At 49.3% G+C, this 22,823-nt stretch overlaps 1 protein-coding gene across 2 annotated transcripts in view; it reads right to left on the reverse strand.

Moving 5' to 3' along the window:
• Positions 1 to 8,237, reverse strand: part of RNF165 (ring finger protein 165) — a 105,177-nt gene extending 96,940 nt beyond the window's left edge. For both annotated transcript variants that reach the window (XM_025428988.3, XM_049112671.1), the window contains exon 1: positions 8,125 to 8,237. In XM_025428988.3, coding sequence (XP_025284773.1) covers positions 8,125 to 8,185 — 61 coding nt within the window. In that variant the 5' untranslated portion in view covers positions 8,186 to 8,237. The remainder of the gene's footprint in view (positions 1 to 8,124) is intronic.
• Between the last annotated feature and the right edge of the window lie 14,586 nt (positions 8,238 to 22,823).

Consider the following 22,823-nt stretch of genomic DNA (forward strand, 5'->3'; position numbering starts at 1 on the left):
AAAAGGCTGTGACAGGTTACATTAAAAGATGGAGAATGTAGGATTGTTCATTACTGCGTTTACAGCTCAACAAAAAAAATATACATATGTGTAGGCACAGAAATGTGGGAGGAGTTTTACCGACATGATCTCAGAGGGGTGGACACCTAAGAGATGTTTTTCCCCCCTTCAGTTTATTTTCTTTTCTTTTTTTTTTCCTTTGGTCTATTTTCTAAACCTTCCAAAATATCATTCTATTACTTCCATGATCTAATACAGACTGAAGTTGTCGAACCACCACCCCCTCCACCAAGCTCTTTCTCTTCACTTGAGAAGGGCCAACCTGTTTGCAAGCCTGTGGAGGTGGCGATGACCCTGCCATCTGCCTGCCCTGGAGTCTCTCTCCTCAAGAAGGGGGGAACTTGATGAAAATCATTCAAACTGAGATATCAGGGCGCAGTGGGGTGCAGCTCCTTGGGGAATCTGTGTCCCAAGAGAGGCTCCAGGGAGAATGGCCTCCAGGCTAAAGATGTGTGCGGACAACCAAATAAAGGGATTCCAAGACTGGAGAGAGAGGTTTGGGAGGAGTTGTCATGGAAACATGAAGAATTTGTATTGAAGTGAATTTCCTAACCCCACTGGGTGCTAAAAGTCTTAAATCCCAGGACCGTGCCATGGTCCCCTTCCTTCTGTCACTCTTGGCATCTCAAACTCACTGAGCTCATCTCTCCCTGAAATGGACTGTTGTTCCCAATCTTTCCTGTTTGTCCTCCCAGTCATACTCCTTCCAGGCACCCCGAGACCTCTCTGCCCTTCAGCCCCTCCACCTGGCCTCAGCTCTGCTCACTTCCCCTACGGTTTGGGTTAGGGAAGGCCCCTTGTGGAGCCATCCTTCCCACCCCCCAGGCCTTTGGCTTAGGTTTCCATCAGCCCTGGAAGCCTGCCGTGGCCTCTTCCCTGGCCGCACCCCCTAGGCTCACCCCACTGTCACCAGCTGCCAGAATGAGTTGTTGAAATACCGCTCTCCCCAGAGAGCTCTCAAGGGCTAAGGGAGCAGGTTCAAACTCTACTGGAGCTTCCGAAGGCCTTCAGAACCAGGCTTCCAAGTATCTTCCAGCCTTTTCTCCCACATTCTCAGACCTCGTGCTGCCGAACTCCTAGAGCTGTGCTCTGGGGAGAACCATCCAAGGACAGACCAGGGTCCTGGTGCCTCTTGCAGACAAGCACGGCAGCACACCTGCACACATGCCCCTACACACGAGCACACACGCACAAACACACCCTTCCTCGTATGTACTTCCTGTTCTTGCCAAGTCAGCAGAGCCTCTAGGCCTTAGCCAAAGTCTCACTCCTTCCCCACCCCCACCCAGAGCCCTTCTTCCTCTTCCTCTCTCCTTAGACGTACCACCTTTGAGGCACATCTTAATCCTGCCTCCTCAGTCAGGTGATCTCTGAGACTAAATGTGATCCCTCACCAATAGATTCCTACAGTTATAGGGGACGGAGGGGCAGCCACCTAGCAGGCCCCAGGCACCTGCTGCATGCCAGGTGCTTTTGAATAGTCTAAACACACCCTGTCACGTATCACGATGGTCATTGTTTAGATGACACTCAGAGCAGTTCACCCTTCCAGGCCAAGAGGGGGCTAGGACTTAACCCCTGGGCGGCCTCAGGCTCTTTCCACCTCACCCAGTCAGACGTTCCGCCATCTGTTGGGGTACTTTGGCACAGAATGTCTTAGACAGCACCTGGTTTCCTAAGCATTCATCTCCTAGCCTCGGCGTAAGCCTCGGGAGGGCAGGCACCCAGGTACTACGTTGCTTTGGCATCCCCTTTAACGTGGCTCCAAGTAGGTATTCAGTAAACACTCATGAACTAAGTGAGTAAACAAGTGAGTTGAGCAGAAGAACAAATGATTGAACACGAGGACACAGGCATTGCAAGTGGTTATGTTGCAGGGCTATATATGTTTGCTTTTAGTGCTTAAGTCATCCAGAAAATCCTCAGAGTCTCTCTAAGGCAAGCTGTCCCCCCACACGTCTCCCCCAACCCTTCTGGCAATATATTGGCTCCTCTGTGCCTAAGCCATACTGGAAACTAATAAATACTGATTCATGTTCATACTATGTTAAGCCAGGAATTTTTAAATAGCTATTTAGATCCACAGAAAAACGAAGGCACCAATGTCTTGCACCTTTGCACAAGCAGTAGCTGATTAGGACTAAGAGATCAGTCACACCCTGGAGTCAAGGGCCTGTGTCTCTTGGCCAGGAAGGGGGGCTCCATGCTGCTCTTGGGTCCCGCGTGGAGTTGTGGCTTTCCTAACACAGGAAACCAGTAAGTTTTCCTGTGGGACACCTTAGGCTATTTAAAGATGGGAGGGATGTGGGGGCAAAGGATGAGGCAGGAGGTGAGCAAACTGTAAGACGAAGAGAGGTGACCCAGTCTCTGTCACCTGAATCTTAGAGCATCGAGAGTTCTGAGGATCTTTTCCCCTAATCTTGAGTGATTAATACTGCTAGTTGGTTTATGGATTACTATTATTTAAGAAAACACATCCATTAAATGGTCCTTATCTGCTGCTAATTGCAAAAGAGTTCTTTCGTTTGAAAAGAAGACCTGCGCACAAGAGCTGTGCTTCATCTTCACTACAAAGTCTCTGGTGTAGGATCTAAGTGACAGATGGCTTTTCCAAAATCCTGGAGTCAAAAGTTATTAAAACGGGTATGTGTCAGATGGTTGACAGAGTAGATACAAAGTACAACGGCTTTGTAATGATTGGCTCATCCAGTCAGGGGAAAGGGCTCCTTCATCTGAATGTGTTTCTTCTGACAATGGGTGAAAATCAAGTAGGCATTTGATAAATTGCTGAAACATGACTTCCCATTAACCCCACCAGCTTTCTATATTATTACTAGGTTACCAGACGGTCCTTACCATGTATCGATCAACTAATTCTGACACACATAACACTAATCTAGAGAAATAGAATCTTAAAGCTGGTTAACATCAATCTAATAAAAGCCACTGCTCTCTGGGACAAAAATGAGGGTCATTACCTGATTGGGGGTAGTTTTTACCATTATTGAGGATAGGTTGAGGAATGGTTGATCTTGCTTTCTCAAACTGGGAACAAAATTAAAATTTTCATGTAAACCGAAATAAAAGGAGGAAGAGAAGCAAAAAAAAATTTTTTTTAAATCCTTGAAGGTTTGCATATCTCTTCTTGCACCGACTACAGCATGAGCCTCCGCTGGGAACTTCCATGTGTGTCCATGTGTCACAGTAAATCAGCTCAGCTTTCCTACCCGGGCTGGGGAGAGCACAAGAACAAAGGGCCAGAGCAGAAAGGGCAGTCATGAGAGGAGAGGAGAGTCCTCCCAAGCCACAAAGAAGGCAAGGCAGCACTGTGGTCAGGCAGGGTGCAATTATGGGGGGACAGAAGTCCAGCAGAGGGGTAGCGGGACCCCGGGAGACAGCCCAGAGGAGGGAGGAGGAGGTATGGCCCCAGGAAGAGTGGCTCCAAAATGATGACCCTATGGAGCAACCGTGAATTTCTTTAATCAACTGATTTCCTTGGTGTCTAAAATGCCTCATTTAGCAAGACTTGTTCTGGGCTGAAACTGAATTGGTGTAAGTGACAAATGCTTGAATTTGGGGGGAATATATCTCTCCACTGGCTTCTCCAACGTAATTGGGAGGGAAGAAAAGATACATGTTAAGGGCTCTTCATCAGATTCAATTTGGGGGTAGGTCCTGACTTCCCTCCTGATCCACACTCCACCTCCTACACACACACACACACACACACACACACACAGACAATGGCAGAGATCTGGCTTCTTTCTCAAGAGAGGCACCAGGACCACAGATGAGGCAGCTGTCAGGGAACTAGGCTATAATCAGCTTTAACTGGCTTACAGCCGACAGAGGACACAGACCCTCTTATTTCTACGGTAACAGGTCAGGCTGCTGACCCTGGGCTAAATGTGGGGGGTGGTGTTGGTTTCTATTCCCAACATCTTCCTTACGCAGGATCTCAATGCAAAACTTACACTGCCAGTCTCAAGAACTTAGAGATGCACATAGAAGAGGGTACTTTAAAATTCTAGACCATGGCTTCAATTACATGTAACATGTTACCCCCAGCATGATTTATCAGGACAGTAAATCAATGAGACAGTAAAAGGAAAAGTTAAAACACAACTAAAAATGGGTTTTTCAGGCGAGTCTGAAATGCTACAGATTGCTAGTTAAGAACAGTATCCCTTTTCTCAACCTAAGTGTTAGAGCCCCACCTCTTCACCAGCATCACAAACTGAGTGCCATGTAACTTAGAAACTAAGGTGAAATGTGCAGGCTATGCAGGTGGCCAAATATAAGAGTTGTCTCTATGCGGTTGAGCTGTTTTGGTGTGGCAGGACAACTGACCCTTCCCACAGCCCCAGATGTCTATTGTAAAAAGATATGGACTAGTTGAGATTAAAGTCTCCATATCTGTACCACAAAAAAGAAAAGAAGAAGAAGAAGAAGAAGAAGGAGGAGGAGGAGGAGGAGGAGGAGGAGGAGGAGGAGGAGGAGGAAGAAGAAAAAGAAGAAAGAAAAAAGAAGAGAGAAAAAAGAAAAGAAGAAAGAAAGAAAAAAGAAAAGAAGAAAGAAAGAAAAGAAAAAGGAAAGTAAAAAAAGGCATTCACTCGAATCTTACAATGGGAGGTGGGAGTGGTGGGTGGGTGAGGGTGGGGATAGAAAAGCAAGGGAAAAATCTAAACAGCAGGATACGACAATAAATGGGAAAACAGCAAGAGAAAAAGCACACTAGGTTAATATAGGAAAACTAGTTCTTTATTGAGAGATTGTATATTAGTATTAGTGGATTCTGTGTGTAACAATGTCATCATGCACACGATACAAAAAAAAAAGGCTGGGCCCACCATGCTTCGGAAGGGCAACAGAACAAAAGCAGCGTACAATGAGCAGATGGCCCGGGCTACACGACCACAGTACGTTTCAGCAGGGTGACATCTCTAACCGAGCGCTGTACATTGTCAACTGGGGGATGTAAAAAAATACAGATCATGCTTTAGTTTTAGTACAAGAAAAGGTGAAAAAGATACACAACCAAAAGGATATTTGATACAGAAAAAATTACCCACAAAATAAGAACAGGAAGTAATTCAGCACAGCAGAACACGCTATCCCTGTTTAATGGAAAACCATTTTGCTAGGGATTCTTTTTTCCTTCTTCCTTTTTTTTTTTTTTTTTTTTTTTCTCGCTTTCTTTTCAGATTGCCAAATGGCAATCTGGGGCAGCCACTTGGGACTTGATTTTTGGAAGGGCCCTCGAAGTAGGGACCTTATTCTTACATTACTGCCGTTGTTTTGTTTCAGTTTTCGAGCAGGTCCGGCTGGTCAGGCGGCAGAAGGGAGCCGGCTGTTAAAGGGGCAGCTCTGAGGGCCAGGGCGGATGTCCAAAGATGCTCTTGACATCATACAATTAAACAATTAAGACACCATAGCTAGGGCTCCCCATGAAGCCAGGGACCTTGCTGCACCAAATTTTCAGAGGCTATGACAGTGGCATCAACTGTCATTTCATCAAAGATTTTCATACATGTATACTTATTATTTTTTGCCTCCGACTAAATGTACTCTCTCCACTCATGCCTGGGTGCTGCCAAGAAGCGAGCTGATGGCCACCCAGATAAGTGGGAAATGGGGTGCCCAGAGCCTCCAAGCCAAGGCAAAAGGAATCCACTTAACAGGGATTTACAGTGCAATGTACTCAGCTAAACAAGATGAAGATACAAAAATGGTTATTTCTCTACATCTATTCTGAAATGGCCTACATCCTATACTACTACAATGGAAACTAAAAAGAACAGACTTAAGCTGGCAAGCTATCTAATAGTTTTACAAGAAGATTGTGGTGTAGGACCTTGTTGGGTTAAGCATTAGTATCCTCTATCGAAAGGTCATGAATTCTTATCTCATTGTGCTAAATTTTACCCACAGCCCAACTCACCCTCAGCCCTTGAATTTCCTGTGGGCGTGTTTGCCATGAAAGTAAACTTTGACAGAGGGGCAAAATTTATTTTTGGGGGGGGCGGGGGGGGGATTGGAGGGAGGCATATTAAAAATAAAATTTAAAGGCAGCTGAGCAATTTGAATTTCAAAAACGTAAAATCGGCATCCTGCAAGGGTATTTAGAGATCCGTGGTATTAATGAGGATGATAATGATTTAATCAGGATAATTATACTTTCAGGCTCAACATCCTTCTTAATCATTTTTGAATTTCTGCCTAGTGTAATGCTCCACACCCGTTTTAAGAGGAAATGCCAAGTAAGAAGACATAATTTGTGTACTGGGGGAGGGGGTTGGCATTTCCAGGGAGAGCTCACCAGGGCACCCCCCCCCCCTTCCCGCGCGGCCTACTCCTCACACACCCCCTCCACACCCCCTCCACCGCTAGGCCGGCCTGAGATAGGGATACTGCCGCTTAAATAGCAATGCTTTCCTCAGATGGAGACAGGAGATGGTTAAGAGGGGTGTCACAATACAGCTAAATGCGGAGGCAGAAGGGTCACAGCGCACACAGCAGCGAGTTGACCATTCACTGAGCTACACAATGAAGAAAAAAAAAAGATTTGATAAATGCAGAATGTCATCATTCTATCATCACACGAAAAAAACTGCGGTTCAAACAGGCCTAAGGGGGCCAACCTTGCCTTTTCGGTTCTGGGGAGAGGCTTAGGGCTGGGGACAGCTGGTCTGGCAGAAAGAGGGCCGGGCTTTCATTTTCTTGCCCAATCGGGCCCCTGGGGCGCACTGAAGCGCTGGCCCCGCGACCCCACCCCCTGCTCTGACTCGGTGGAGCAGCCCTGGTCGCAAAGGGAAGACATCATTCTGTGCGTGAGGGAGGGGGAGTGGGGGAGGGCCTGAGCCAGCAGGGATTTAAGCAGACTTGGAGTGGGAGAGGGTAGCAGAAACATTTCCAAGAAGAGAAATGTGAGTCCAGAGGCAGAATACAAAAAGGAAAAAAAAAAAAATGAATCTAAATGCATCTCGGATTCGCTTTGGGAGGTGGGAAATTTTGATTAAAAGGAAATGGAAGAAATGTGGAGGGCGGGGGGGAGAAGAGGGGGAAATCAAGCTATTGTTGGAGCAGAATGTAAGGGAAAGGGGATGTGGGGAAGGGGACCGTGCAAACACACCCCATATATCACAGTTAAAAACAAAGCCGGCGCCGGCCTGCTGCTTTGTCAACGCCTGCCCAGGGCAAAGGCCTGGCGTGGGGGCAGCTTCCCACCTCATCCGCACACACAGCGCAACACCCGAGGGCCGGGCACCCCGCTCCGGCCGGGACCAGGGGTGCACAGCAGTGCATGTCTGACTCCGAGGCGCGCACACACTTCCACACACGCTCACACACACACACATCCAAGCGTTTTGAATCCATAGATGCAACTGTCATACAAAGACAATGGGGGTGGGGGTGGGTAGCACAAGGCGATACAAAAAAAGGGGGGGGGGTAAGGGGGAGAAAGGCACGGGACGGGACGGGACGGGGAAATGGTGCGAGTGCCCACCAGAGGGTGGGGGCTGGGGCATGGGCTAGGGCAGATCCCGGAGCCCAGCTCGGCAGCCGGCGGTAGCGGTGACCCAAAGATGAAGGGGGTGCAAACACAAATAACACAAAAACACACATATGCCTCAAAACAAACACAAACACAAAACAACACCGAATAACAGAAAACCAAGTGCGCTTGCACACACACTCGCAGGCGCGCGCACGCGCGCGCACGCTCACAGCCATGTATCTCTCTCCTCCTTCCGATCACACAGGGCTAGGTATTAGGGGCAGGGGCTGGGATTCGGGGGAGCCGCGTCCGCCGCAAGGAATAAAAAATGGGGCTGGGGAGGGAGGGACCCAAATTCGCCAAACCCTAACTTCACTACAAAAGCTCCCACGAGGGCGGCCACCCCCGCCTGGGGGGTCCCCCAGAAGGGCTAGGGGAGAAGCCACCGCTCGCCCCGCGTCCCCGCGGGTGTGCCCCGACCCCCCGCCGCCCGCGGCGCCCGCCCCCGCCCCGGTGCCCGCGGCGATCCACGCTCCGAAGCGGACCCCGAAAGGAAAAAGCGATACCTCTGTTTCGCACAGAGCCAAACACTGGAAGCACGAGATAGCCGACGTGGACCAGGACCATCCTGGCTCCTCGAGCGGCGGCGGCGGCGGCGGCGGCGGCGGCGGCGGCGGCGGCGGCGGCGGCGGCTGCGCGCGGGCCCTTTGTGGCGCGGCTCCGGGGCGCGGGCGCGGGCGGCGGCGGGGCTGCGGGAGCCGCCGGGGCGGGAGGCGGAGCGCGGGGCGCGGGCGGCGGCGGGGCGGCGGCTGGCGGGGAGACAGATGGCCCATGGAAAGGCTCCCTTCCCGGCCCCTCTCGACATTCAAAGGCGCTGGGGCCGCAGCTGCCGCCACACAAAGGCGCGCGCAGCCAATGGGAGCGGAGCGCAGCGCGGCGCGGCCTCGCCGGAACCGCGGGGGACAGCGGGGACCGCGGGCGCGCGGGTGGCGAGGGAGGAGGGGGGCCGGCCGCGAGGGCGAGGGCGCGGGCGAGGGCGAGGGCGCGGGCGCGGGCGCGGGCGGCCAATCGCCGAGGCCCGCGGCCGGGCGGGGGGAGGGGGAGGTCAGCCCGCGGGGCGCGTGGAGCCGGGCGCGGGTCCCCGGCCGCCCGCAGGCCCGAGCGCGCGCGTGCAGCGCCCCGCACACGCACGCGGGCGGCGTGCACGCGGAACGCGCACACACCGGGCGGGGGACGTGCACCCGGGCGTGTGGAGGTGCGTCCGTGCCTGCCGAGAGACAGGCACGAGCGCGCCAAGTGCACACGACCCGGAGGTCCCTGCACACCGCGCACAGGTCACTCGGGGACGTGCGCCCCGGGGGCCGGCGCACGTGCGGAGCCCGACTGCGGGCACAAGTGAAGGTGGAAAGCGAGCGAGCAGCCGCACACGGGACACACAGACGTGCACACCCCGACAGCCTGGTTAAGGCAGGACACGTGCCAGGAGCACATTTCCAAAGACACACAGAGGGGACACACGATGCAGATATGTACCCTCCCAGGCTCCCTGCCCGTGGCAACGCTTTGTTGCTTTTGCAGAGCACAAAACTCACAATGATTATTCGCTGAATTGAAATCCACTCACACACTGAAGTATGTGCACTGACTCTATACAGAGACACGCTCACCCAGAAAACCCAGAGCCGCTTGGTCACCGATGGCCCTGCTCTGACACAGGCACAAACAGCCATGTGCACAGACACGCCCACTTCCTCAGCCCTGAAGGCACACATGGCCACGGGGCTAGCGGGCTCCTCCGATTCACAGTGGGGGCACAGCCAGGGGGGGGGTCCCACGCGGGCCGTGGCTGGCCTGCCAGGTACAAGCCAGACGAGTGAAGAGCCATCTGCCGCCAAGCCCTGCTGTCAGGGGCGCGGCTAAGACTGTGTCCGGGCACACTCAGCCCGGGACCTGCTATGAAAATCCCCAGCACGACCCTCAGAGCAGGCCCATAGTCCACACCCAGGCCCGGATTCACTTGTGGAGCCCACCGCGGGCAGAAAGATGGAAGACACTTCGGACTTTGGGACTTGTCTTCAAACCCACTGGCTTCTTTATTTGAGGAGTCTGGTAAAAATTAGATGGTAAAATCACAGTAGGTACAGCTAAAAGGAATCTAATACAACCCAAACCTTCTCCACATTTTAAAGACAAGGGAAGGAGGATCATTCAACACGTGATGTGCTTGCATCCGGGCACAGGGGTGCCATGCATGGCCCCCTAACATCCTGATCCTTGTAGTGCAGAGGGGCCCCAGGAGGTAAATAAATGCCACACCAGAAAGCCTGCTAGGTGCAGAGGCGGAGCTTCGCCTACCTAGGGTGCTGGGGAAGGGGACACCCAGAAGAAGCACCTAGCCCAGCTGCGGGGAGGGCAGCCGAGCTGATTGCAGACAAGTGACTTCCAAACTGAGACAAAGAATGAAGAACGTCAGGAGTGAGGTGAGGCAGAGCAGAAGACAGTAAAGGGAAACCGTAGCCTGGCTTTGCCAAGACAGCAGCCATTTTCCCAGGGGCAGGATCCCAGGGCACCTGGTTCTCTCTCCCCACCCCCCAAGCACATGTAACCCTCAGACCTCCCCCCCAAACACCTGTGGCTGCCCCCCAGATGAAGTGGGGGGAGGAACCTCCCACCAGGCCCAAGCCCCACTCTTGAGGGTCGTTTCAATAAGTATCTGCCACCAGCTCTTTTCTGTTTTCATTATCCATCAAATAAACATAATGCTGCCACTAATAAAAATCTTAAAAAGAGAAGACCTTACCAAATACCTAACTACTAGAATTTTTTCCTGTTCTATTTCAGGCTTTGCCAATATGCCTAGAAACTAGATTTATCATCGTAATCTACATATTTTTTATTCTGCATTTTAATCTTAACATTTTATCACAGACATTTCACCATCCTTCTACATAATTATTTTCATGATTTTCATTTTAAATGTTTTCATAGTATTCCAACTAGTGAAGGTTCCGTGAAATTACTTAATCATATTCTATTCCTGGGCATTCCTCTTGCTCCATTACTGAAGATCATGCAATAAATTTCATATCTATAGCTTGCTGCTTTTGCTGAACTGTAAGCTTAGAACACACTTCTAGGATTGGCATTCTCTTTTTTTTTTGTTAATATATTCATTTATTTGAGAGAAAGCGCACGTGCATGCAGGAGAACAGCTGGAGAGGCAGAGGGAGAGGAAAAGAGAGGATCCTCAGGCAGCTGGGCTCCATCCCAAAACCCTGAGATCAACACCTGAGCAGAAATAGTCAGCTGCTTAACCAACTGAGCCACCCAGGCACCCCTAGAGTTGGCCTTCTTAAATTGACAAATATGGAAAAACTTCATAGGGGTCTTGCCACATATTGCTGTTGAAAAGATTAAACTTATTGTCAGTACTACCAGCAATACATGATATGCCAACTTCTCTGTAACCTTGCTAGCTTTGAGTATGGCATTATTATTATTATTATTAATTATTATATCTTACTTTATACCAGACCAGCTCACAAAGGCTTATATATGACTACCCAATCTGACCTTAACAGCAGGCTAGGCTATAAACTCTGAAACCAGATTGCCTGCACCTTCTGGCTCTGCCACCTACTAGCTTGGACATGTTTCTTATCTTCTCCAGGCCTCAGTTTCAATATCTGTAAAATGGGCATGATGATCGCAACCTTCCTCATAGGATTATGACCAGATGATGAAGTGCAGGCTTGTGGAGTACATACAATAGTGCCAGCAATTCAGTCCTTAGTTCTTGCCCTTCGTCCTTAGTTCATGCTCAACCGTATCTCCCTGCCCACTATATCTTGCCCTCCTGTTACTGTTTATGATTGCCCTAGTTAAAGCATTCAGTGTTGGGACACCTGGGTGGCTCAGCGGTTTAGTGCCTGCCTTCAGCCCAGAACATGATCCTGGAGTCCTGGGATCGAGTCCCACGTCAGGCTCCCTGCATGGAGCCTGCTTCTCCCTCTGCCTGTGTCTCTGCCTCTCTCTCTCTCTCTCTCTCTCTCTCTCTGTCTCTCATGAATAAATAAATAAAATCTTTTAAAAAAATAAAGCTTTCAGTGTAAATGATACCATAACATGGAACATCCATCAGACAAAAGATAACATCAATTATTTCCCATTAAACCTGGGGAAATCATGAGCCCAACTACTAACTGCACCATTTTACTCACACATCAGAGAAACATAACAGACAGATGCCTGCATATACAAAGAGGCCCACTTTCACACACAGCCATGAGCTTCCTGCTAAGGAACTATTCTGGATTAGGAGGAGGGCTTTCATTATCCACGAAAGCTTGGGTGTTTACCATTCCTCAGCCTTAACGCAACCATCTAGGTAATGGAAATAGCAATAACCCCCATCAGACTACCTCAAAGTTTTCTGGTAAGGATCAAATGAGGAGATAGCTGTGGAGTCCGTAAAGAGTACAGAAAATTCTAGAAGCATAAGTATAGGGTTACCCCCAAGAATGAAACTCAATAGTTGTTATGCCCATCTCCTTGTTTTATGAATAAGGAAACTGAGGCTCAGAATTGGGGCCATGAACACGGGTGCCACCATTCCTGGCTGAGTTAGAATGAGAATACCCATTTCCCGGCACATAACCTAGTATTGCTGCTACTTCCCACTGGTTCTCCGTCCTGCTGGGACGACTGCTTTCCACTCTTCTTCCCATTAGTTAAAGTCCACAGAAGTACAACAAAGCAGATTCCCAAGGATAGGAAGGTTTGTAGAAATATTTCATTCATTGGGTTTTTTTTATTTATGTGTGCTTCCCCCTCCCCTCCACCAAAGTCAATACCTAGTGCATGTTTGCAGGCTTAACAAGAAGAAATGTCCAAAAAATGAAAGGTGAAGGTAAATCTGTAACTCCTGATCCAAACTGGAGAAACGTGACCCTATAAGGTAGAAATAGCACGATCACCTTGAACCCTGCTCCACACCGTGATTCCTCGTTCTCTTTTGCCCCCACCTTGGCCACCTACAGAAGGGGTTCCATAGAACTTCATGTTTCAGGGGCCCAGACGCATCTGTTCCAAGAACTGCTCCTCTGGAGCCCAACAGTAGATCTCGGTTATGACCACCGTTGCCCTGTAATCAACAAGTGGAAGCAAATCCAGCACAATCAGCCATGTAGATATCAACAATTTTCCAAGACAGGTGACGGAATTCCTGCTCTTCTCCCCGTTGGGTTGGCATCAGGTAGATGCAGCTTTGAAAATCCATGCAAGACAGCTGGACTTCAGCAGATGCCCCTCCGTGCCACACATGGCAGGAGTTCCAGATGCAGCCTCTCGCGGGAAGAGGCACAGCTAGGCCCTGACAAGCCCTGGGGAGTCAGGGTGTAACCACAAGAACATAAAGAGGGATCTAAGAAAAAGCTGCCCATAATCAGGGATGACAGTGAGTCTGGCCGGAAGTTAAGGTGGCCTTGAGTTCTCAGGAAATCCTTCAGGACAGAGCAGGGGAGGACCCTGATGGATGCATCCATTTGCAGCAGGCTGAGAAAATGAGAGGCAAGCAAACCATGAACCCCGGCCCAGCAGCAAACAGAGGAGAAGGAGAAGCTAGAGAGGAGGGTGAGAGAAGGAAGGGGAAGGAAGGGAGGAGGAGTGAGGAGAGAGCGAGAAGGAGGATGAGGGGAAGGAAAGGGAGCAGTAGCAGCGTGGGGGGGAGTGAGGCTACCAGAGGGAGCTCTGGGCTCTGCACTGACCCGGGACACGGCGTGGATGGAGTAGGAGGGGCGGGACTGCTCACCCACGTGTTGCGTGCACACACTGGCCGCTGACCAGAGCTGGTCTCCCAGGGGCCTGCCACAGGCCCTGACCAGAGATGGGCCAACAGGAAACAGAGCAGGACGACCCAAGGGCCACAGTCCCCTTCTCCACTGTCATAGAGAAATTATCTGAGCCCCCAGGGTGCCCAGATTAAAGGGCTGAAGGTCCCAGACCCCCTGGCAGTGAGGTGGGGTCCTGGGATTACGTCCTGGGGTAAAGGGATGGAAGTAGGAATTATATAAGATGGCTTTCTTAGAAAATAGAGCTGTTTTGGAGGATGCTGGGAAATCATTTAAAACAGGCAAACAACCAAACAACTGGTAAATAGAATCAAGCACACATCTTGCCTTTCTTCTATGAACTCCATTTCAGGTTAATGAGATATTTGATGAAAGAAAGTTTCTTTTTATAGGAGTATTGGCTAATAAATGAAGAAACGATATAATGAGAATATCATCATAATGAGAAAATAGTTCTAGGCAATGGCCACCGACAGGTGTTAATGTTACCAAAACAGAGACAGTGGGAGGTGACATGTCTCCTAATAGAAGAACAGCCAGCCCCCTCTGAAGTCGTCTTTCCAGAAAATGGAGCCTGAGCCTGATCAAATTCCTAGATCTTAATTTTCAATTGATAGGAAGCACAGGAAACCAAGAAACATATTAAAACATATCACTGGGGCACCTGGGTGGCTCAGTCAGTTGAGCATCTGCCTTGAGCTCAGCGGGGAGTCTGCTTCTCCTTCTTCCTCCCTCCTCTACCCATAATGCTTGTGCTGTCATTCTCTCTCTCTCTCTCATTCTCTCTCTCTAATAAACAAAATCTTTGAAAAAATACAAAATAAAAGTTACCATTGGATCCAATGAGCAGAATCTAAATCTTGGAAACACTGCAGGGCAAACCAAACATTTTCTTCAAATAATGAATTATAAGACAGAAAAAAGGAGACAGTGGGGCAGCCTATAGAGACAGAGGGGATCCATCAACCGAATGCAGCATTTAGACGTTGAGAACAAATAAACTATAAAAATAATTGAGTAGATGCAGGCATTGGCTATTAGCATATTAAGGAATCAGGTTTTATCAGATAGAATAATGATATTGTGATTATGTTTATACAAAGCATCCTCATATTTATGGATGATATTAAATGTTGTTTGGGGGGCCTGGCTTAGTTAGTGGAGTGTGCAACTCTTGATCTTAGGGTTGTGAGTTCAAGCCCCACGTTGGGTGTAGAGATTACTGAAAGAAAGAAAAAAAAGAAAGAAAGAAAGAAAGAAAGAAAGAAAGAAAGAAAGAAAGAAAGAAAGAAAAGAAGAAAGAAAGAAAGAAAGAAAAAGAAAGAAAGAAAGAAAGAAAGAAGAAAGAAAGAAAGGAAGGAAGGAAGGAAGGAAGAAAGAAAGAAAGAAAGAAAGAAAGAAAGAAAGAAAGAAAGAAGAAAGAAAAGAAAGAAAGAAAGAAAGAAAGAAAGAAAGAAAGAAAGAAAGAAAGAAAGAAAGAAAGAAAGAAAGAAGAAAGAAAGATCTGGAAGATTCTTACCTCTTCTGAGGAGAGGAATATAGGTGAAACTAGGTTGGCGTTGAGATGATAACTGTTGAAACTGAATGACAGATGTATGGGGATTCATTATATTATTCTCTCTACCCTTGTTTATGTGATGGTTAATTGTGTGTATCAACATGACTGAGATGCCCAGAGAGCTGACAAAGCATGATTTCTGGGTGTGTCTGGGACGGTGACTCTGGAAGAGATCAGCATTTGAATTGGAAGACCAAGTGGAGACACTCTCACCAGAGTGGGTGGGCATCATCCAATCCAGAGGGCCCCGATAGAACAAAGAGGTGGAGAAAGGGCATACCCACTCTCTGCTTGAACTGGGACATCCACCTTCTGCTGCCCTCAGACATCGGTGCTGCTAGTTCTCAGGCCTTCAGACTAGACTGGGACCTACACCATTGGCTCCCCTGGTTCCCTTCTGATTTGGACCAGAACTCCACCGCTGGCTTTCCTGGGTCTCCAGCTTACAGATGGCAGATTGTGAGACATCTGAGGCTCCATAACTGTGGGAGCCAAACCCTTATAATAAATCCCCTTATATATATATACATATACATATATATGTATATATATGTATATGTATATATATATGCTATTGGTTTCTCTGGAGAGCCTTGACCTACAGTTTATATTTGAAATTTTTCAAAAATAAAAGTAAAAAATAAAACCCGAACAAAACCAGCCAGCACACTTCCTTGTACTCTGCAGGCACACAAAAAGATGTTTCCTCTGGTTGGGCAAATTAAGAAATGGTACTGGTTGCTCATATCAGACACAGGCCTAGGCCTGAAGCCCAGGCCCAATATCAGTTCCCAGCCACGGCCTCCAACCATCCCTGCTCTGTTGCATCAAGTGCTCAGCAACATGGACTTCTCCAGCCCACCATCCAGTTCACCGTGACAGTTTACCTGCTTCACAGCCTTCATGTGGGAGAGAAATCAACCCCAGCCTTATTTAAAGCACTTGTGTTAACTATGTTCTGACTAATGGGCCGGAACCACTGTTTCTTTGGGTCTCTGTGTTCACAGCTAAACCTAATCCTAATGGCAGGTAGAAGGAGTAGTACTTTAAAGGACACACACTGAGAATACTGCCGGGGTTCAGACTGAGTGTCTGCAGTCAGGTGGCTCCCGTAGCAATTGCTGCAAAAACATTACGTGATAAATAGTTGTAAAATCACAGTGCCACACAATAAGCATGTAAGCATTTATTTGGGCAGATCTGCGGGCTGGCCAGCTCCAGCTCTGCTCAGAGGCCTGCTTCTCACGGCCAATATGTGGGTTGTGGGGTGGTCCTGCTCCACATGCCTCTCGTCCTCCCTCAGCAAGCCCAGACACATTCTTCTCCGGCAGGAGCCAGCACAACTGGACAAAGCCTCACATGGAAGGCCAGTGGCAACCGGCCTGTGCAGAGCCCCAAAGAAGTCAAGGCACATGGTGAATTAGGAAAACAGCAAGTGGTTTTATTTGATGAGCATAGAAGGGGTGTGTGTGTGTGTGCATGCACCCAGTGAAGAAATTAAGAATATATATGGTAAGATGCGGGGAACCCTGGAGGTTTCTGAGCAGAGGAGTGAACCGATCAGGAAAAGAAATCTATTTAGGCACAGAACGAATGGGGACGGGGGCAGATTCAGGGAGATGAATAATGAGGGGAGGTTGAAAGTCAGTCTGAGGAACAGCAGCACATCCATCCAGAGAGCAGGGGTGTAAAGGAGGAACAGAGGACACCCCTGACGTTTTTTAACCAGGCAAAGAACGCTCTACAAGCGCTCCTCCCCTTTGAGGATGTAAGATTCCAAAGGTGGTTCCCAACCTCTGCTGCTCCCAAATCCAAAGCGATTGTCTTTGTGGTTGTGACTTGTCTCTGAAAGGTTAGGCTTTATTCTCATTCTCTTTGTAATGATCTGATCCTCTTTACTACCTTTTCCATCTTTTCTCTGCTTGCATTCTTCTTAGACGTGAGGCAGTTATATACACTTATAAATCAATCCAAACTGAAGGATCACCACTGCAAACGTGCCCCAGATGGAGGAGGACTGGATTGGTGCTGCGGAGTGCTAGCAGCCCCCATCGAGTGTCCTCCCCCTTCTCTTTGATGGTTCAATGTCTGACTTTTTATCGGACACCGTGGCCCCCTGGGATGGTGACTACATTTCCCAGATTGCTTTGCGGCCAGGCTGTGTAAATTCTGACCGATGGGCTGAAAGCAGAAGTTCATGTAGTATTACCCGCGGGAAGTATCCTTTAAAGCAAAGACATGTGCCCTGCTTCTCTTCTTCATCATTTGTACTACCTGAAAGATGGATGTCGGGGCTGGAGCTAGAGCAGCCGTGTAGGACCACGAAATGGAAAGTACATAGTGAATCTCATGCCGCTGGTGGAGAGAGAAGCAAGTTGGAAAGAGCCTGGACATAGGATGATTACATAAAGCCGCTCTGTACGCCTCCAGATGGCCTCTCCATGACTTTTTTTCCCCCTAAGAATCCATGACTTCTTTAACATAGAAAAGAATTCAATGTCTATGTCCTTGAGGCCACTGTTACTCTGTAGCCTTCTCTCACTTTCTCCCACTTGCAGGCAGGTATAAAATCACCATGTGACCACCGATTTCTGCCTGTGTGGGCAATAGACAGAGGAGGCACTCAAGGTTTTCTTCAGGCTTCTGGAAACGTGTTGGTTCTAAGTTCGTAAGCGAGGCACTACTTTCATGCACCAGGCCACAAAGAAGAGAAGAGCAGGGGGGAATGTGCCCAGATGTCATCAGCGAATGGTAAGGGCAGCTGGAATAAATTGGATGTGACAAGCTGAGTGACAGCCAGGGGACACTGACTTTATCTCATTCCTTCGTTCCCTCATTCTTCCTTCTTGGGTGATGAGGTTGAATGAGGGGTGGAAATCCAGGTTGGGGGCCGAGGCCAGTCCCTAGATTCACCGTCCTGAGGGCCTGGTACTCCCACTTCAGTGCACAAAAGAATCATCTGGAGAACTTGCTTAAAAGATCCCAGCCCCTGAAAGTCTGACCAGGAGGTCTCTGGGCAGAACCCAGGAGTCTGAGCTTTAGCAAGCCCTACCTCCTCCCAGGTAAGTCCCATGCAGATGGGTGAGGGGCTGTCTGGGAACACTCCAGCTGTGATGTCTAGATTGTCAGCCCCAGAGGCAGCGCCTGCTGTGTCTGCTTGCTTCTGTCCCATGCCTGGCACCCCGCGCACCACCGCTTGGGTGGCTGTTTACTGTCTATCTGTTGGCAAAGGGGAGCCGCGGGGCCATCTCAAGCAAGAGGGGTGACTTTAAAGATATTTCCACTTCTGGCTCTGCTGTTCAGGGCCTGCTGAGGGAGAACAAAAGAATTTCTAATTCAACAGGAACTGAGGATTTGCTTTAAAAAAAAAAAAATCAGATTCTCAAGCCAATATTTTGATCCTCGACCTACTTTCTGACTTTGCACCCAGCGTCTGACTGGCTCGTGGTGAACTCCATGTTAGTATTAGGTGAGCCCTACCTTTGGTGATGGGGCCTGGGAGGGCACTGAAAGAAGAGACGGGGTGTGGTGATGACACATTTTGAGGCCTGAAGGCTCACATTTGCAGCGCCTCCCATGGGCGTCCTCATGCCTACCTCCTAGGGTGCTCCTCATCTCTCTCTGCAAGGAGCACAGTGGGGAAAGGGGAGGCTCCAAGAAATTAGGTCACTTTGTCCAAGTCCAGGACACAAAATTTATACCCAGGCATGCCGCCCAGGGCCTGCCCTCCACTACAGGACACCGCATGCAGCTGGTGGCTTGTCCCTCTGTGTCCCCACCCACAGAGGCCAGGCTGGGCCCTCGCCACCGCTGTGTTAGAGGATTTGGCCTCACTTTCCAGTAGAAGGGGAGGGACCCAGACTTCCCAGCCCATCCCCTCCACATTTATCCCAGTCCAAGCACAGTGCCCTACAACACCACCACCACCACCCCACTCCCTTGGGTTCAACAGCTTAAAAATGTGGCCTGGGAAAAAGTTGTAAAAGTTCAAGTAAATGTGTGCAAGAGCAGCTGACTGTTCAACCCTCCCTCTGCTGAGGCTTCCCATAGCTCAGGCAGTGTGTGCTCCGCCCTCCTTAGCATATTTGTCGCCTCTGCTGATAGACCAGCTGAACCTTTTGCCCTCTCCTGGGTCCCCTGTCCCTGCTTCTTGGGGTAGTACAGGTGCCCTGGGTCAGGCTCCAAAGATAAGAGTTTCACGGTCAGGCCTGGCATAGGGGTGGATATGAGAGGCCTTCAGCGGCTGGTCCTCAAGACGGGGGAGGGCTTAGGGCAGAGGCAAGCCCCTCCCGCCTAGTGGGCCCAGAGGGATGTAGGAAGGGGTCAGAGGCCAGCCTGACCTGGGATGGCCCCCTGGCGATGCCGCTGTGGTCCAGGCTTCACCCTACAATGTGTTCAGGTTACATCATTAGGGCTGAATTGATGCTGATTACAAGTAATAACTGCTCCAAAGCAAAGCCAGATGGGGAGCACTCACATTGAATGAAGAAGGAAATGAGCTACTGTCCACAGGGACAGGGCTTCTTGGGGGGTCTTGGCTCAAGGACTCTCAGACCCAGAAGGGATAGTTTACAAAATCCAGTCCATCCCCCAACTCAGGAAGGGAGTCACCCATGAGTGTCCCTCAGCAGGAGTACTTCCTGTGACCAGGGGCTCCTACCTCATGTGTCTGACCTTCTGGGTCCCATCAATCCACATGTGTACCTCCTCAGAACCCCTGCCTGTGTTGACACACACTGACCCCTGAGCTCTTAAACCCTTTTGGGTACCCTGACCCAGGGGACTTGCCCCTGAGTGAGGTTATAGCGGTAATGTCTGAAAGGAGTCTGAAGGATATAGCCAGGGGTGTGCAGTGGGTTCACCCTAGGTGCTTCCATCTAAGGCTGCAAAAATGAGTCCCAGGTCCTTGCATGGCCCACTGGGACTGGGGGCCATGTGATGCCTGGAAACTAGCCAAGGTGAGAGGACAGCAGCATTTCCCATCCCGGCCAGGACACTGTAGCCCCAGGACAGACAGGCCAATGGAGGTGGGAGTCCTTCCTTGGGTGACTGTAGCCAGCAGAGCCCTGGTTGTGTTGATTTTTATTTCAAAGCTTCTCACCCCACACATAACCCCACCCCTGTGCTCTGATGCCCCATCCAGGCTCAAGTGTCTCTCTCATCTCACCACCTGCCTGCCCCTGAAGCATTTGAATTTGCCATTCCTGCTGGTTCACCCCTCTGCCAGGAAGTCCTCCCAGGTAAACACCTCTGACCCCTGTTCACCCTGGCCGTGCCCTGGCCTCGCCCCCAGCATGGTGCTGAACCCGCCGCCCTGCGTTACTACTTCACAAGTGTTCTCAAATCTTCCCATCTGCCTGCTTCTTCCAGGCACACACAGCGTCTGAGTCACTTTTGTTTCTCTACGTTGCCAAATGGGAGGTGCAGATACTCAACCTGGGCAACATCCGAGCCTCACTTTTTTGTTTTGTTTTGTTTTGCTGTTGTGAAATATACGTGACATAAAATTCACCACTTTGACCATTTTTAGTGCACGTTTATATCAGATACATTCACACTGATACGAAGCACATTCATACACAATGTTGTACAAACATCACCACTGTTCCCAGAACTTTTTCACCACCCCAAACAGAAACTCTGTACCCAATAAGCACCCCATCCCTCTCTCCCCAGCCTCTGGGCATCTCTATTTGCCTATCCCTACAGGTGAAGTCCTACAATATTTGTCTGGTTGTGACTGGCTTATTTCACTCAGCGTGATGTTGTCAAGGCTCACCCACATTGTAGCACGTGTCAGAACTTCATTCCTTTCTAGGACAGAGTATTCCCCTATTGTATGTATAGAGCACATTTTGTTTATCCAGTCATCTGTGGTTGGACATTTGGGTTGTTTCCACCTTTTGACAGTTGTGAATAACGCTATAGTGAACTCCGGGTTACACATATCTGTTTGAGTCCCTGTTCTCAATTCTTTGGGGCATACACCTGGGAGTGGAATTGCTAGGTTATAGGGTAATTAATTCTATGTTCAATTTTTTTTTTTTTAAGATTTTACTTATTTATTCATGAGACACAGAGAGAAAGGCAGAGACATAGGCAGAGGGAGAAGCAGGATCCCTGCGGGGAGGCCAATGCAGGACTCAATCCTGGGACCCCTGAGCCAAAAGCAGATGCTTAACCCCTGACCCCTCCGGGCGCCCCTCTATGTTTGATTTTTTTAAGAAACCACTGTGCTGTTTTCCTGAGCCTTGCTTTGAAATTCACAAAAAATGTGCCCTCTACTGTGAGGCTTCTGTCCCTCTCCTAACTCAAGATCAACCGACCCTCTTTAGTGTTCAGAGGCACCTGGGCATGGCAAGTACAGCCCTTGTCACACTGGCCTCGTCAGTCATCCGTTCACTGGTGTGTAGGCCATAAGGGTGCAGAGTCTTCCCCAGTATCGCCTGCCCGGAGCACCGTGGGCTCTTGCCTCAAGGCAAGCCACTGGTGAAATGAATCAGTGTTTGTTTGACTGATGGGGTGACCAGCTGCTTGCCCACCCACTGTCCAGCTGTCTGTTGACCCACCGAACCACACAGCACTCTCCCTCTTCTCTCTGCCGAATCACATCTTTTTATGCTGTGCTGGAAAAGAGATAATCATCACCTGTCTACCCGGGAAGGGATCCTAGTTAGGTTACCAGGGAAAAATTTTGGAAGCTCTTATCCCTACGATGGGGGTAATGCTGCCACCTGCCACAAGCAGGCGCTGTGCAGACTCAACACACCAGCTTCCCACTGCACACACACACACACACACACACACACCCGCTGTAGGCAGTGGTAGCCTCAGGGCTCATCCTGCTTAGTCTCTTTCTGGGCCCTCCCTCCTACATAGTCCTGGTTCTGTTTTGGATTTCAAATCCAGTACCTACATCAGGGCCTGGCACAGAGTAGGCATTCAAAAAAATATTGAACGAGTAAATTGCTGGTTTGTCTTCAACCCCAGGAAGCTGTAGCTTTTGTTACTGATGGGATGCTTGTGTCTTCCCCAAATGCATTTGTTGAAACCCAACCCCCCACCCACCCACATCCATTATAATATGGGGTCTTTGAGAAGTGATTAGGAGGAGATAGGATCACCAGCGGGGAGCCCTCTGAATGGGATTAATGCTCTTAGAAGAGTTGTAAGAAAAGTGTCTCTGAGGCCCAGGAAATGAAAGCAAAAATGAACTATTGGGACTTCATCAAGATCAAAAGCTTCTGCACAGTGAAGGAAACAGCCAACAAAAATAAAAGGCAGGGGCACCGGGGTGGCTCAGTCAATTAAGCATCTGCCTTCGGCTCACACCATGATCCTAGGGCCTGGGATCAATCCCTGCATCAGGCTCTCCGCTCAGCGAGGAGCCTGCTTGTCCCTCTGCCTGCTGCTCCCCCTGTTTGTGCTCTCTCTCTCTCTTTCTCTGTCAAATAAATAAATAAATAATAAACAAATAAATAAATAAGTAAAATATTTTTTAAAAAACTAAAAGGTAGCCTACAGAATAGATCTTTGCAAATGACACATCAGATAAAGGGTTACTGTGCAAAATCTACAAAGCACTTACCAAACTCAACACCCAAAAAAACAAATAAGCCAGTTAAGAAATGAGCAGAAGACATGAATAGACACTTTTCCAAAGAAGACATCCAGATGGCTAACAGGCACATGAAAGATGCTGAGCATTACTCGTCATCAGGGAAATACAAATCAAAACTACAGTGAGATACCACCTCACACCTGTCAGAGTAGCTAAAAATAACAACATAGGGAACAACAGGTGTTGGCAAGGATTTGGAGAAAGGGGAGCCCTTATGCACTGTTGGTGGGAATGCAA

This window comes from Canis lupus, chromosome 7 (genome assembly GCF_003254725.2).
Source record: "Canis lupus dingo isolate Sandy chromosome 7, ASM325472v2, whole genome shotgun sequence".
In the NCBI taxonomy this organism is placed as follows: domain Eukaryota; kingdom Metazoa; phylum Chordata; class Mammalia; order Carnivora; family Canidae; genus Canis; species Canis lupus.